General features: G+C 59.3%; 1 protein-coding gene across 3 annotated transcripts in view; it reads right to left on the reverse strand.

The window, feature by feature from the left end:
• Positions 1-14204, reverse strand: part of SLC5A10 (solute carrier family 5 member 10) — a 66004-nt gene that overhangs the window by 332 nt on the left and 51468 nt on the right. For 2 of the 3 annotated variants that reach the window (XM_059906909.1, XM_059906907.1), the window contains exons 10-14: positions 7003-7110; positions 4462-4612; positions 688-856; positions 349-564; positions 108-165 (exon numbers count right to left, since the gene is read on the reverse strand). In XM_059906909.1, coding sequence (XP_059762892.1) covers positions 108-165; positions 349-564; positions 688-856; positions 4462-4612; positions 7003-7110 — 702 coding nt within the window. Of the gene's footprint in view, positions 1-107; positions 166-348; positions 565-687; positions 857-3255; positions 3335-4461; positions 4613-7002; positions 7111-14204 lie in introns of all 3 variants that reach the window. The other variant, XM_059906908.1, reaches the window with a different exon arrangement.

The following is a 14204-nucleotide window of genomic DNA, read 5'->3' on the forward strand; positions in this document are numbered from 1 at the left end:
GCAGGAGGAGGGGACAGATGAGGGCCACAGGGTCCCAGCCGGGGCCCTTGCCTCCAGCCCCACCGTGGGTGGGAGTGAGGGGGAGCGCCTTAGGGTCACACACACACCTGTCTTGGCTCCTGAGGGCAGGTCCTGAGCCAGGGTCCACCAGGTAAGGTTCTCGATCTGCAGGGAAGGGTGAGGGTGAGGGTGGCGGGACGGGGGTGGGCCCAGACGGGATCAGGGGTCCGTGATGGAAAGAGGGCAGCCAAGTTCAAAAAGGGCCAGGAACCAGGGCCAGATGGGGTTACGGGTCCAGAGCTAGAAAATTCCTGAGTCAGAGAGGGTCAGGGGTCAGGACAGGCTCACCTGGACGCCCTGCGGGGGTGGCGTCAGCAGGCTCCCAGCCACCACCACAGCCCCGCTGAGCACGAAGAGAGCCACAGCGAAGTGCAGGTAGTGGACGCCGCGGAGGATGGCAGGCCGCTGCTCGGGGCGGCCACAGGGCGGGGCCGGGTGCAGGAACTCCAGCACCAGCCTGGTGGCACCCACCGCCAGCCCCGCCATCAGGCCCCAGAAGGCCCCCTGGGGGGAGAAGGCAGGGCAGCTGGGGCCTTGGGAGGAAGGCCAGGGCTCCCCCGCACCCAGGCACACGGGCGGCGGGGGGAGACGTGCGCCCAGCCCCACCCCAGCTCTCCGCATCCCCACCTGCTCGTTGGCCCGCCGCCAGAAGATGCCCAAGACGAAGACCGCGGTCACCGGGGGGGCCAGGGAGCTGGTCACCGACTGCATGTAGATGAAGAGCTGCCCACCGTTGGAGCCCTGCAGGACCGGGATCCAGGCCACACTCACGCCAATGAGCACCACGATGACCAGCCTGCGGGCGGCAGCAGGCGGGCCGTCCCTCGAGGCCTCGCCTCAGCCCTCCCTCGCCTCCCCCTGGCCCCAGAGGCTTGCTCTCCATCTGTCCCCTGCGGCTCCGGCTCCGGCCTCCTCCCTGGCCCCTGTCCACTCCTCCAGGGACGGGGCCGATCTTGCCCTCTCCGGACCCTTCCATGGCTCCCTGCCGCTGGCAGGAACCGCCCCGACTCAGCCTGTGTTCTCCCGCTCATCCCTGGGGTCTCACAGTGGCCCCCGCGCCCCCCGCTTCGCCTGCCCACCTTGAAGGCACCGTCCCACCCTCTCTGTGCTTGCCGTCCGTCTCCCACTCGCTGTGGCGGCGGCAGCCTCACACTGTTAGATCACTGCTGCATCTCCCGGCACACAGCAGGTGCTCAATACACATCCTTGACGGCACGAATGACCCCCTGCCCTCACATTCAGGCCAGACTGACCTCCCTGCGTTCCTCTAACCCTGGTGGGCCTTTGAAGGAGCCGTGGCCTCTGGCTGGCACCCCCCCACCCACCCCCGACAGCCCTTGGCTGTGGACTCACATCCACTACTGGACGACCTCCAGCCCGAGTGCAAGGTTTGGAGCCCAGCGGTCTCAGCTGCGAAGCCCCTTCCCTGCCCCACCCTGCGTGGAATCTTCCTCTCAGCTCCTGCCTGCCCCCCGCTGGGCGTGCCCCCCCCTCCCCCGCAGCAGGGACACCCTTCACTCGTTCCTCCACAAGGCATGCATGAGGAGCCCACCGGAGAGCAGGGCGCTGGGTTAGGGACCCGGACGTGGTGACGAGCAGGCCTGGTCCCTGCCCAGCACCCAGAGTGGAGCAAAGAAAGCACGAGCCTGTTATCCTGCGCTCAGGCCTGGGCTGAAGGAGCCCAGAGGAAGCATCCAGCCAGGAAGGCTTCCAGGAGGAGGGGGCCCTGCAGCTTTGAAGGGGTGTGGAACCTGGCTCAGGGGACAGCGCTGGGGCGAGGTGTCCGTATGCTCCTCCCTCGGCTGTGTCCTGGGTCAGCTGGACGCCCCTCACCCCCAGAGGTGGGTGATGCGTGAGAGCCCCTGGCACCCCAGACAGCACAACAGGAGTGACAGAGGCCCTGTGTGCAGCTGGGGCGGGCCCGCCTGCCTCCTGGCCTTCCCTTCCAGGCCTGAGGGAGAGGGTGGAGGAAGGAGGCGGCCCCTTGATTAGGGCTAATTAACCCTCCGCCTGGCAGGCGGCCGGCGCTGCCCTCTTCAAAGGCACAGGCAGGCTCCACCCCGCGCCCTCCTCCAACAGGCCCCGTGTCCAACCCCAGACTCAGCACCTCTTGCGGGGCTGGTCCCCTCCAGCCCGGCCTGGAGCGGGGCCCTGGCCCTCTGACTGCCCTCTTGGGTTTGGTCTGATGACTCAGCCACCAGCAGGCTGTCAGAGGGACCCCAAACCCAGAGGCTGTTCCTTCTGCCTGGAATGCCTCTCTCAACTCCTCCCCCAGCAAAACCCCTTTGTCCACCAAGGCCCAGCTCAAGACCCTCCTCCTCCAGGAAGTCTTCCTGACACCCTGCCCCCCAACCACCACTCTGCCGTCAGGATGACTGGCCCCTCCATTGCCCCTGGGCTGCAGCCATGGTTGCAGGGGAGCCCCTCAAGGGCTGGGGGGGCTCTGAGACCTCTCTGGGTCCCCTATGTTGCCCAGTTTGATGCAGGGTCCCAGGGAGGGCCAGCAGTAGTCGACTGAATAACAGAGAAAGGTGGACAGAAGGGGCTGCAGGGGAGGACCGGGGGGTGGGGCTGGGGGCTGGCAAAGATCGGGGCCCCAGGCATGAGGTGGTCACGCCCCCAGGCTTATGATAGCTCCTCTGGCCCCCCCAACCTGAGGAGACCTGGGTGGGGGGGGTCCCCAGCGTCCCCATGATGGCCTCATCCCGGGCTCAGGGTGCCCTCTGCTGCCCTGTGCTCTGGGAGTCCCATCTCTCCTTGGACTGAGGCTCCAAAAATCCAGACCCCACACAGCTGGAAACACAGCTTGAACAGTGCTGTTAGGCAGGAAGCAGGCTGGAGGTGTTGGGGGATGTCCTGGTGCTTCAAGACGGAGGGGTGGTAGGGCTAAGCCCTGGCCGCACACCCAGCACTGGGCCCTTTCCACTCCACCGACCTGGCAGCTGAGATAACTGGGGCCCAGAGAGGGTGAGCAGCTCGGCCCACATCACACAGCCAGGTGCCCACAGGCAGGCTGGCAGGGCCTGGGGCGGGCTTGCCTGGGTGGATGGGTGAGAAGGAGGGTCAAGGGTGCCATGTGAGGGGTGAGCTGGCATAGAGGGGAGACCGGCTCAGGACTCTGGCTTCAGGTGGGAGCGGGAGGCTGGGAAGTAGCAGGCAGGGGACGTGGAGCCACCAAGGGGGGACTGAGGCTACCGGTGTCCAGGCTAGGGGCGCCGAGGCACACCCTGGGCGGCAGGAGGACGTCCGGGTCCCAGTTCCCGGGAAGCCGGAGCTGGAGGGGATCAGGGAGGAGCCGGTCAAACAGGAGCTGGGAGAGGTGGTCCAGGTGCCGACACAGAAGCCGCCTGTGAGCGGAGGGAGAGGCTCCCTGTTCTGGAGGAGGAGGTCTGAGCTGCACAAGAGCTCACACCTGCCAGCTGGCATGTCCCGACAGAGTCCGGCTGTTTTGCATCACTGGGATGACTGCCCGGACCTCCAGGAGACCCCACCCTGAGGATGGGCGCCACAAGCTCCCGGCTGGAGGGGCCGCTGCTGGCCAAGCCCAGCACCAGAGCGCCGGGTCCCCCTCGACCGGCACAGTGGGGGCTGCATGGCTTGGAGGGAGACAGGCAGGGTGGGACCCCTGAGAGGGCATCGACTCCTCTTCATCCATCACTGAGTTTCACCCCTAAAGGACTCCTGGGTACTCGGCCAAGCTTGGGGATGGAGGGCTGTGCCAGGCACAGCCCCCCCTCCCCCCATGGGGAGGGGCATCGGGACACCAGTGGGACCGACAAGGCCTACATGTGCTATGGGAGCGAGGCTATAGTTCCTGTGGGAGGCTTTGAGGGGAGGGGGCTCATTCCTTGGTCAGAGGTATCAGGGAGGGCTGCCTGGAGGAGGGGCACTTGAGCAGAGTCTAGAAAGATCAGGTAAGTCATCACGGTAATAAGGAGGGGACAAGTGGGGCTTGGAGGAAGTGGGCAGAAGGTCAGTGGGGCCAGGGGCACAGGGGCCAGAGGGACAGCTATGGTGTGAGTGTGGCCACACCTGAGTGCTGGCTCTGGCCTTCTCTGGGGCAGCTAGGAACCGTCAGGGGGGCTAGGGGCTCAGACCTGGGGAAGGCAGATCTCTGCGTGGTTAGGGAAGGGGGCTCTCCCTGGCAGATTCCCTCAGAGAGTCCGCTTGGGGTAAGAGATGCATCCAAGATGGGGGTTGTGGCCGTGAAGGGGTGGCCAGGAGAGCGAAGTGGAAGGTGGGAGGGGTAGAATGTTCTGGTCTCTTCTCTCCTCTCCTTCCTGGTGTCGTCCTTTCTCCAGTTGGCAAACTTCTACTCATCCCTCAAAGCCCAGCTCTGCTGGGGCCTCATGGGCTGGTGATGGGGCTGGGGAAGCCCTCCTCCCAGCGCCTCCCCCATACCGTCCCACCAGCAGCAGCTCCCGCTCCCCGGCGCCGGGCCGCAGCCACTTCCAGATGTCCATGGTGAACAGCGTGCTGCTGCTATTGAAGATGGAGGTCAGCGATGACATGAGAGCGGCCATCATCACAGCGATCATCAGCCCCCGCAGGCCTGGGGGGACAGGGCCTGCTGTGACCCTGCCCGGGCCGCGCCCCCCGCCCCCGGGAGCCCTCCTGCCCAGGCCCCACCGTCTGAGGCCCCTCCAAGTCCCTGCACGTAGAGGCCCAGGAGGGAGGAGGTGGGGGGGTTGGAGGTGGTGGGAGAGAGACCCCGACATGGGGGGCTGGGGACAACAGCGGGGCCCCCGCGTCTGCTGCCCGAGCCTGCGGGCTGCTGGCAACGGGGATCTGCTTCTACAGGGCTTCCCCTTGACCCAGCACTGTCACACCCAGACTTCATTCGACGGTGAGGAGGTGGAAACTCAGGGAGGGGAAGAGAGTTGCCCAGGGATGCACAGCAGGCCAGAGGCAGAACTTAGGGATGGGGTGGGGGAGTGAGGACAGCCTGGACGGGACCCTCAGCCTGGAGACCCCACCCTGGGCAGGGCCCAGGGGCCCAGGGGCCCAGGGCCTGGGGTTTCCTGCTACTTCCTGTGCGTGGCCACCCTGTCTTGTTGGCTCTGTGAGAGAGGAGATGTGGTTGCCCAAAGAGGAGAGAAAAGCCGCCCTGCTCACGGGCTGAAAACGAATAAGGGGCCCCCATCGAGGTGGGCGAGGCCCTGCTGTGCAAAGCCTGCTGGGGGTCATGGGCTTGAGAGGGGCTGCGTGTGCAGAGGACTCAGTGATGTGTGGCTTCAGGCTGGTCGCCTCCCCTCTCTGGGCTTCAGTTCAAGTCTGTCTCCAAGGCTTCCTGTGCTTTTTCTTCAAGTGTCTAAGCACCTCCTCCACCTCTGCAGATTCCCTGTCTGTCCTCCACACCCGCTTCCCCCACCCCAGGATAAGCCACCTCCCCTGAGGGCTCAGCCTTGCAGGTGCCATTGCTTGCCTGGCCCTGGTTCTGCGTCTGACCTGCTGTGTGACTTCCAGGCATCCCATTGCCCTCTCTGTTCACTTAGGCTGACTGAGATGGGGCCCAGAGAAAAGTGAGTTAAATCATGGTTTTCCCCCAGACATTTCTCCAACCTCCTTCCCTTGCTCGGGGAGGTGGATTAACTTGGGGCTTATTCTCCTCCCATTTCTCACACAAGGAGCTCAAGGCCTGGAGAGGGGTTACGGCCCAACAACGGCTGGGTGTCAGCCAGCCCCCAGAACAGAAGGGGCAGGCGAGGCCCCGGGGTGGGAAGCCACAGCGCGGCCAAGCCCTGTGCCGGTCAGTTTCCCTGTGCGGCTGTGTTTAATCCCAGCAACCATGCTGAGGGGTGGGAAAGTGTCATTATCCCCAATTTACAAACGAGGACACTGAAACTGCGAGCAGGGAAGGGACTTGCCCCAAGTATCTTAGCCAGCAAGTGGCAGAGCCCAGGTCTGGTCTGGAGGGAGGGAGGGAGGAGCAGGGCGGGGCCAGGAAGTTCCCATGGGGGCAGTGGCGGGGGAGGACACTGAGAATCCGGAGGTGAAACCAGGCTGCAGAGGAAAGCCGGATCCTCTTTTTGCTTAGGTGGGACCACACCCCTTGCCATGTGTTCGGCTTGCACACCTCCTGTGACTGGGAACTCACCACCCCATATCAGACTGGCAGGGAAAGTGGAAAGGGCCAAAATCTGCCCCATGTTCTCTGGCCCGCAGGGTCTCAGGGGTCGGCAGGCTCGAGGTGGGTCTGGGGCTCCTGGGTCCCCAGCAGAGTCAGCAGTGGGTTTGGGGCCAGAGAGGCTCGGGTTTGTGTCCCAGCCACAAGCTACAAACCCGGGACAAGTCACTTTCCTCTCTCTGTGCCTCAGTTTCCCCATCTGTAAACCGCAGCTAAGAACTCTGCCTCATAACCTTACAAAAGAAGCAGTCTGTGATAGGGCCTAACACCCAGCGGGCCTGAAAGAGGAGACAGTGGCAGCCTTTCTGGAGGGACGGGCCAGCACCGGCTAAGAGGATGAGCCCTGGGGGCAGACCGCCCGAGTTCAGAACCCAGCTTCGCAGCTCACTTGCCACGTGACCTTGGCCAGGGCACCCTGGGTCTCAGTGTCCCCATCTCTGAAGTGGGGATGATGAGGGACTTCCCCGGTGGTCCAGTGGTTAAAACTCCACGCTTCCACTGCAGGAGGCGCGGGTCTGATCCCTGGTCGGGGAGCTGAGACACCACATGCCGTGCAGCGTGACAAAAAAAAAAAAAGAGTAAAGTGGGAACGATGATCACAGCGCCCAGGGATCCTGAGAAGAGGACGTGAGTTAGCCCCACGTGACGCCCCGGGCACGGTGCCTGGCGCACGGCGGGTGCCCTGTGTGTTTTCTATTGTTATTACTTTCCTCACGTTCTGCTCATCCCACCTGGATGTCACACAGAGTCACGCTGGACCCAGAGTGGGCTCCACCGCCCCCAGGGCTCCTCCCCGGACCCAGCTGGAGCCTCACCTGTGGGCATCAGCTCCATGACCAGCTTGGGGTAGGCGATGTTGGAGCAGCCAATCTCGGTCCCGCAGGCCCGCAGGCACTCGGACGGCACCACACAGCCCACGTCATCTGCGCAAGAGGGATGCCTGGTGTCCCCCGCCCGCCCTCCCTGGGGTGAGCGAGCCCCGGGCTGAGGACAGGAGCCCGTCCGCACCTGCTCTGTCGCCATCTGCCACCAGCTGCTGCTCGGCCCTGGGCCTCAGTTTCCCAGCCTGGGTGACGAGGCGGGGGCCGGCCTCAGAGACTACTCTGGCCCTCGACACCCTCTCCTCCTGCCTGCTGCCCACCCCATGACCCCCGCTCCCTGTCCCACACCAGGCCGGCCCCCCTGCAGGGCGGCCCCGCCCAGGTGAGCAGTCCGCCCACCGTCCAAGCCCCTCTGGGCGCTGGTCTGCCTCTGCCCACCTCCTGCCCGCAGCCCTCCTCCCCAGAGAGGCAGGTGGAGGCCCCCCACCCGGGCTGGCCCCTCAAACAAGAAGGGAGCCCAGAGCTCTGCACAAGACCCTCCAGACTCCCAGCTCCTGGGGCCGGTCTCCTTCCCTGCCCCTCTCCCCGCACCCCAGCCTCCTCCCACCCGAGCCTCTGCGCTGTGTGCTGCTCTCCCAGGCCTTCCCAGGGGCGGCTCAGAAGTCATCGCCTCCATCTGAACTAGCCCCCCTCCCCCACGACCCCTCCCCCCTCATCACTCGTTTTCATCGCTTCACCTCCCCTGGAGGTGGTTCTGCTGCAGACCCTCCCCCGCGGCGGGGGCAGCACCCACTGCTCGCCCTCTGAGTGAACGAGGAATGAGTGGGTGGCCCAGACCGGGCCTGAATCCGAAATCCCAGACTCCCCGCCAGCCGCTGGAGCCGGACCCTGTTCAGGGCCTGAGCGCGGGGGGCCTGGCTCCCGGAGCGGGCGGAGGTAGCAGACCTAGGGTCGACCCCACGTGCTCTTGTTCCTCTGGGAAACACTCTTTAAACACCTTTGACCCCTGCCCCACTGGATTCTCAGCAGGGCCCGCAGAGGAATGCGCAGAGCAAGCAAACGCAGAGATGCGATTATGGGGAAAGTTCAGAAACAGCAGCCATCGCTCAGCCGCTCGGGCACAGGGGCCTGTTTGGGGGGTAACGTTTCCACGCCTGGGCATTGATGTCCCCGTGACTTGGAGCCCCTGCGCGGACCGGGCACTCCTGGGCTAACGCCCCTCCTTAGATGCCCAACCCACCGTGGAGGGTCTCAGGCCCCCTCCCCGGGGCCAGAGGGCCTGGAGCGGCATCACCCCCTCCCCCGTGACCCGCGTCCCTGAGCGCCAGGCCCCCACCCCTGGCACCTCCGGCTCAGTGTGTCCCACTGTCCTCCCTCCTGCCACAAGGTGGGCACCAGCTCCTCACGGCCTCCCTTCCATCCTCTCCATCCTTCCAAAGTCACCGCTTTGCTCACATCACTTACTTCTCAGGAACCCCCTCCCCACCTCCACCCTCAGAGCCCACGGCTTCCTGGAAGAAAGTCCTTTCCATGACATTCGAGGCCCTGGACAACTGGTCCCAGGTCCCGTCATCCCAGCACCGCGCGCTGGCCACCCTGACCTGCTTGTATTTTTTCACACACGCCCAGCGTGCTGACGCCTCTGTGCCTTTACAGATGCGGCCTCCTCCTCCTCTTGCTGCTCTGTCCCTACCCTGATTCACCTCCCGCCTCATGGCCTGCTGCAAAGGGCTTGCTCTCCCACGCCTTCCACAGCTCGTCCCCACCCCCTAAGGCAGAATAGCTTCCTCCCAAGGGCTCCGAAAGCCCAGGGTTGAATCACAATAGTTTGTTTGCATATTTTACGTCCTCCACCAGACTGAGAGCTCCCCAAGGGCGGACACTGGCTTTGAATCATCTCCTCTCCCAGGTATCACCCTGTCCAGGGCTGGGCCCAGAGGAGATGCTCTGTGAACATGTGTGAATAAATAAATGAGTAAACAAGTGAATGGTTGGGAAGAAGGGGAAAGGCACAGAAGGAGAGGAGGAAAGGGAGAAAGGACCCCACAAAGAGCTATGGAGGAGTTCAGGCACTGTTTGATCCAGCTGCCCTACCCTACCACCTCCCACCCACAGCTATGCATACGAGAGAATTCAGGAGCAGAAAGGGCATAGCTTGCCTAGGACACATAGTCAGACCCGGGACAGAGCCTGGGGTCCCACGGCGGGACTCTGGGGCCACTGGGGTTCAGGTGGGGGCAGGTGACAGGTCCCTCGTGACAGGTTCTGGGCTTGGACTGGCTCGCTCTGGCACCTGGAGGACTCAGCCCTCCTGGGAGGGACAGGTGATGCGTCACGGCCACATAATGGCTCAAAAAGCCCAAGTCAGGAGATTCTGGCTGAGTTTATTCAGCCTGTTGCAGCCCATTCCAGGCTGCCAGGATGGGGCCCCGCCTCTGGGCACCTCGGGCTTGCCTGCCTAAGCAGCAAGCAAGAACCACCTCTCCTTTGTGACAGCAGCAGAGGTGCTGCCACCTAAACAAAGTCTCCCATTTGTGCCAACTCAGGAGTGAGCAGCCCCAGGCCAGGGGGACCAGGGGACTGGGCAAGGGGCCTGGCCTTGCCTGAGTACCGGATTCTACGGGCCTGGGAGCTCCCCGCTGGGCTCCACCTTGACATCAGCACCACTATCCAGCCAGGGCCCACGCCAGAACCCTGAGGGCTGCCTCTCTCCTTGCCCCCCACGTCCTCCCTCCCTGCGGCCAATGCCAAGTCCAGCCACTGGGCTTGGGGACCAGGGGAGCTGCACCACCTCCCCCCTCTAATCCACCTCCCCTAAAACCGTGACTCTGCCCACTATCCTCCCTGCTCACAGCCTCCTGTGGCCTCCATCCCCTGCAGGAGGGATCGTGGGACCCTAACTGTGCACTACAGCCTCTGCCCCCTTGGCCACCCCGACCACCGCCAAAATTTCACCCTCGACTCCGGGCCTCTGTGTCTGCTGTTCCCTCTCCCTGGAACACCCTTCTCAAAGCCAGGGAGCTCATACTGATTCCTCCCAGCTCGTTGCGGATGTCTGGGCTCTACAGGCTTTGAGGAAACACCCTCCACGGCACCAATAACTCTGTGACTTGTGTCCTTCCTGCCTCTCGATAGACTGTGACCATGAGGCCCATGGAGGAGCCTGAATTCCAACAGCGCACAGCACAAGCCAATGGGTGGCAGGTTCTGCCTGTGTTTGTTGACTGACTAAATGACCCTCTTCCAAGCTGGTCATTGGACACACCACCCCGAGGGGTAATCAAGGTGCTCCCCACTCCCAAGCAGGCCTGGCTTATCCCTGGGAGCCAGTTCAGATGCTGATATCACAGGAGGGAGAACACAGACCTGGCTCTGAATCCAGTTCTCCCAACCTCTTACTATGTGATCCTGGGTATTTATTCTCTGGGGCTATTTCTTTCTCTGTAAAACCCTTCTGGGGACATCCATAGGCCAACAAATCAACTTCAATCTAAATTTCATACCTTACACAAAAAAATTAACTCAAAATAGATCACAGATTTAAATGTAAAACTATCAGACTTCTAGGAAAAAAGTAGGAGAATATCTTCAGAACCTAGGGCAAGGTGAAGAGTTTTTAGACTTAACATCAAAAGCATAATCCCTTAAATGAGAACTTGATAAAATAGAGCTCATCAAAACTAAAGCTTTGGTACTTCCCTGGTGGTCCAGTGGGTAAGACTCCACACCCCCAATGCAGGGGGCCCGGGTTCGATCCCTGGTCGGGGACCTAAATCCTCCACGCATGCCGCAACTAAGAGTTCACACGCCGCAACTGAGAAGTCTGCATGCTTCAACTAAAAGATCCTGTGTGCCGCAACTAAGACCCAGCACAGCCAAAATATAAATAAATAAATACATATTTTTAAAAAAAACAACTAAAGCTTTTGCTCTGTATAAAACACCTGTGGGAAGGATGAAAAGAAAAGCTGCAGAAACAAATTCAGTAAAGTCGCAGGAAACAAGATCCATACACAAAACCAGTATACACTAACAATGAACTATCAGAAAAGGAATTAAGAAAACAATCCCATTTACAGTAGCACAAAAAAGAATAAAATACCTAGGAAAAAATTTAACCCAAGGAGGTGAAAGGTCTGTACACTGAAAACTGTAAGAAAATGAAAGAAATTGAAAAAGACACAAAAAAATGGAAAGATATTCTATGCTCATGGATTAGCAGAATTAATATTGTTAAAACGTCCAAAGTGATCTACAGATTCCGTGCAATCGCTATCAAAATACCAATGATATTTTTCACAGAGATAGCAAAAACCATCCTAAAATATTTGTATGGAGCCATAAAAGATCCTGAGTAGCCATAAAAGATCCGGAACCTTAAGAAAGAAAAACAAAGCTGGAGGCATCACACTCCCTGATTTCAAACCAAATCACAAAGCTATAGTAATCAAAATAGTGTGGTATTGGCACAAAAACAGACACACAGATCAACAGAACAGAACAGAAATAAACCCCTCGCATATATGGTCAACTGATTTACGACAAAGGCGCCAAGAATATACAATGGGGAAAGGACAGTCTCTGCAATAAATGGGTGTTGGGAAAACTGGACAGCCACAGGCAAAAGAATGAAACTGGACCTCTAGCTCACACCACATGCAGAAATCAACTCAAAATGGCTTAAAGATTTGAAAAAAGACCAGGAACTGTGAAACACCTAGAAGAAAACATAGGTGGTAGCTCCTTGACATCAGTCTTGGCAATGATTCTTTTGGATTTGACACTAAGAGCAAATGCAAAGAAAGTCAAAAACAAACAAACAAAAAACCCCAAAAACAAACAAGTAAAAAACAAGTGGGACTTCATCAAACTAAAAAGCTTCTGCACATCAAACGAAACAATCAACAAAACGAAAGGGCAACATACAGAATGGGAGAAAATATTTGCGAATTGTGTATCTGATAAAAGGTTAATATCCAGAATATGTAAAGAACTCATACAACTCAATAGCAAAAACAAAAACCCACAAACAGACCCCAGAAATCTGATTTAAAGATGGGCAGAGGAACTGAACAGACATTTTTCCAAAGGAGACGTACAAATGGCCAACAGGTACATGAAAAATACTTGTACAACATCGCTAATCATCAGGGAAATCATCACACCTGCAAGAATGGCTATTATCAAAAAGATAAGAGACAATAAGAGTTGGCCAGGATGTGAAGAAAAGGGAACACTTGTACATTGTTGGTGGGAGTGTAAATGGGTGCAGCTACTATGGAAACAGCATGGAGGTTCCTTAAAAAATTATAAATAGAACTACCATATGATCCAGCAATCCCGCATCTAGGTTACATATTTTAAGGAAATGAAATCACCACCTCAAAGAGACATCTGCACTCCCGTTCACTGCAGCATTATTCACTATAGCCAAGATATGGAAACAATCTAAGTGTCCTTCAGTACTTATGATAAATGGATAAAGAAACTGTGACGCTTATATATATAAGAAAATATTATTCAGCCATGAGAAGGAAAGACATCCTGCCATTTGCAACAACGTGGATGGACCTCGAGGGTGTTATGCTAAGTGAAATAAGTCAGAGAAAGATAAATACTGTATGATATCCCTTATATGTGGAAGCTAAAAATGCCAAACTCATAGAAACAGAGACTAGAATACCATGGAGTACCAGGCAGCAACAGAAAGGAACACAGCCATACACAATCACAGAGATCACAATCTCTGGTGATTCTCTGGATGAATCACCAGAGAACAGATCGGTGGCAGCCAGGGTTAGGGAGAGAGGTGTGGGTTTGGCTGTAGAGGGACAGCTCTGGATCTTGATTGTGATAGTGGTTACACAAACGTACACATGTGATAAGGTTGCACACATCTACGCACACATGCACATAAACGAGCACACGTAAACTGGTGAAATCTGAACGAGGTTTCTGGCTGTGGTATTACTGCACTATGGTTATGCAAGATGACACCATTGGGGGAAACTGGGTGAAGGGTGCATGCAAGCTCTCTGTTGTTTTTTTTTAACAGCTTCCTGTGAATCTATAATTACGGGCAGGTAGCTGGAGGGCTGGAGGCCCTTCAGCCCTGAGAGCCAGGACTCCCTTCATGAGCCCCAGGGCCTCTGTGCAAGGGAAGAAAAAAAGGAGAAGCTGAGGCCAGAGAAGGTCTTGTCTGGATCCCCAGTGGCAGAGGCTGTAAGTCAGCCTTCAGGACTCCCAGGGCAGTGCTCGGCCCTGGGACCACCTTCCTCCCCCTTCTGACCATGTGCAGGGGCGGGGGCGGGGGGACGCAGGTGTGTGTGCATGTACCTGGGAAGGGCTGGGGGCACTTGAAGGGGCACCATGTTCAGACACAGTGTGAAGCCCCCGGGCCAGGGTGGAGTGCGGGACTAGAGCGGTCAGCGATGGGGGCCACAGGCATGCTGGGGCTGGGACACCGCATCTCTGCTCGGGGCAGCAGACCCAGGGAAGACGCTGACAGGCAGATGGATGGTGGTGAGGGTCCTGGGGGAGGGGGGTTCATGGGCCCAGGCCCAGTGACATCAACAGCTGGCTCTCTGCAGCAAGAGCAGTGTCCTCGGGGCCCCAATCCCAGCTGAGCACAAAGCAGCTCCAAGCAGGGCGGGCGAGGTGATGGTGGTGGCATGGCTGGGCCAGGTGCCTGGCTGACTGCCCGTGGCATGCAGCGGGATGCGGGCCGTTGTCAGGCCAGGTTTCGTGGGCTTTGCTGTCCCCACCCTGGCAGCCTGCTTTCAGATGTGGTCCCCACACGCCCCCAGAACCGGGATCCCAAGCCCCAGGACGCAGGGCAGAGGGCTGGGCCTGACCCCAGCCCACAGCCGCCCTCTGAGGCCCTCCCTGCCCCCGGGCTCATCATGCAGGACCGGTCCTGAGCAGGCGGGGCTCCCAGAAGGGAGCAGGGCTGGGACCTAGAACTGGGTACCTGCTCTATCCACACCAGGCTCTGTGCAGGCTCCTGAGGTCGGGTCAGAACTGCCCTACCCCTGCCTTGGCGGCTCCCAGCCGGGTCCCGACCCTACTTCCACAACTGGACAGCTGAGCATCTGCATGGACTTCCGTCCCACCTGGGAAACCACACAGTTCGGGTGGGACCAGGGTTACCAACAGGCTGGGGGCGGGGTGTGCTAAGGCTGTTCACTTGCTGTGTG

The sequence above is a fragment of the Balaenoptera ricei genome, chromosome 20, assembly GCF_028023285.1.
Source record: "Balaenoptera ricei isolate mBalRic1 chromosome 20, mBalRic1.hap2, whole genome shotgun sequence".
Taxonomy (NCBI): Eukaryota; Metazoa; Chordata; class Mammalia; order Artiodactyla; family Balaenopteridae; genus Balaenoptera; species Balaenoptera ricei.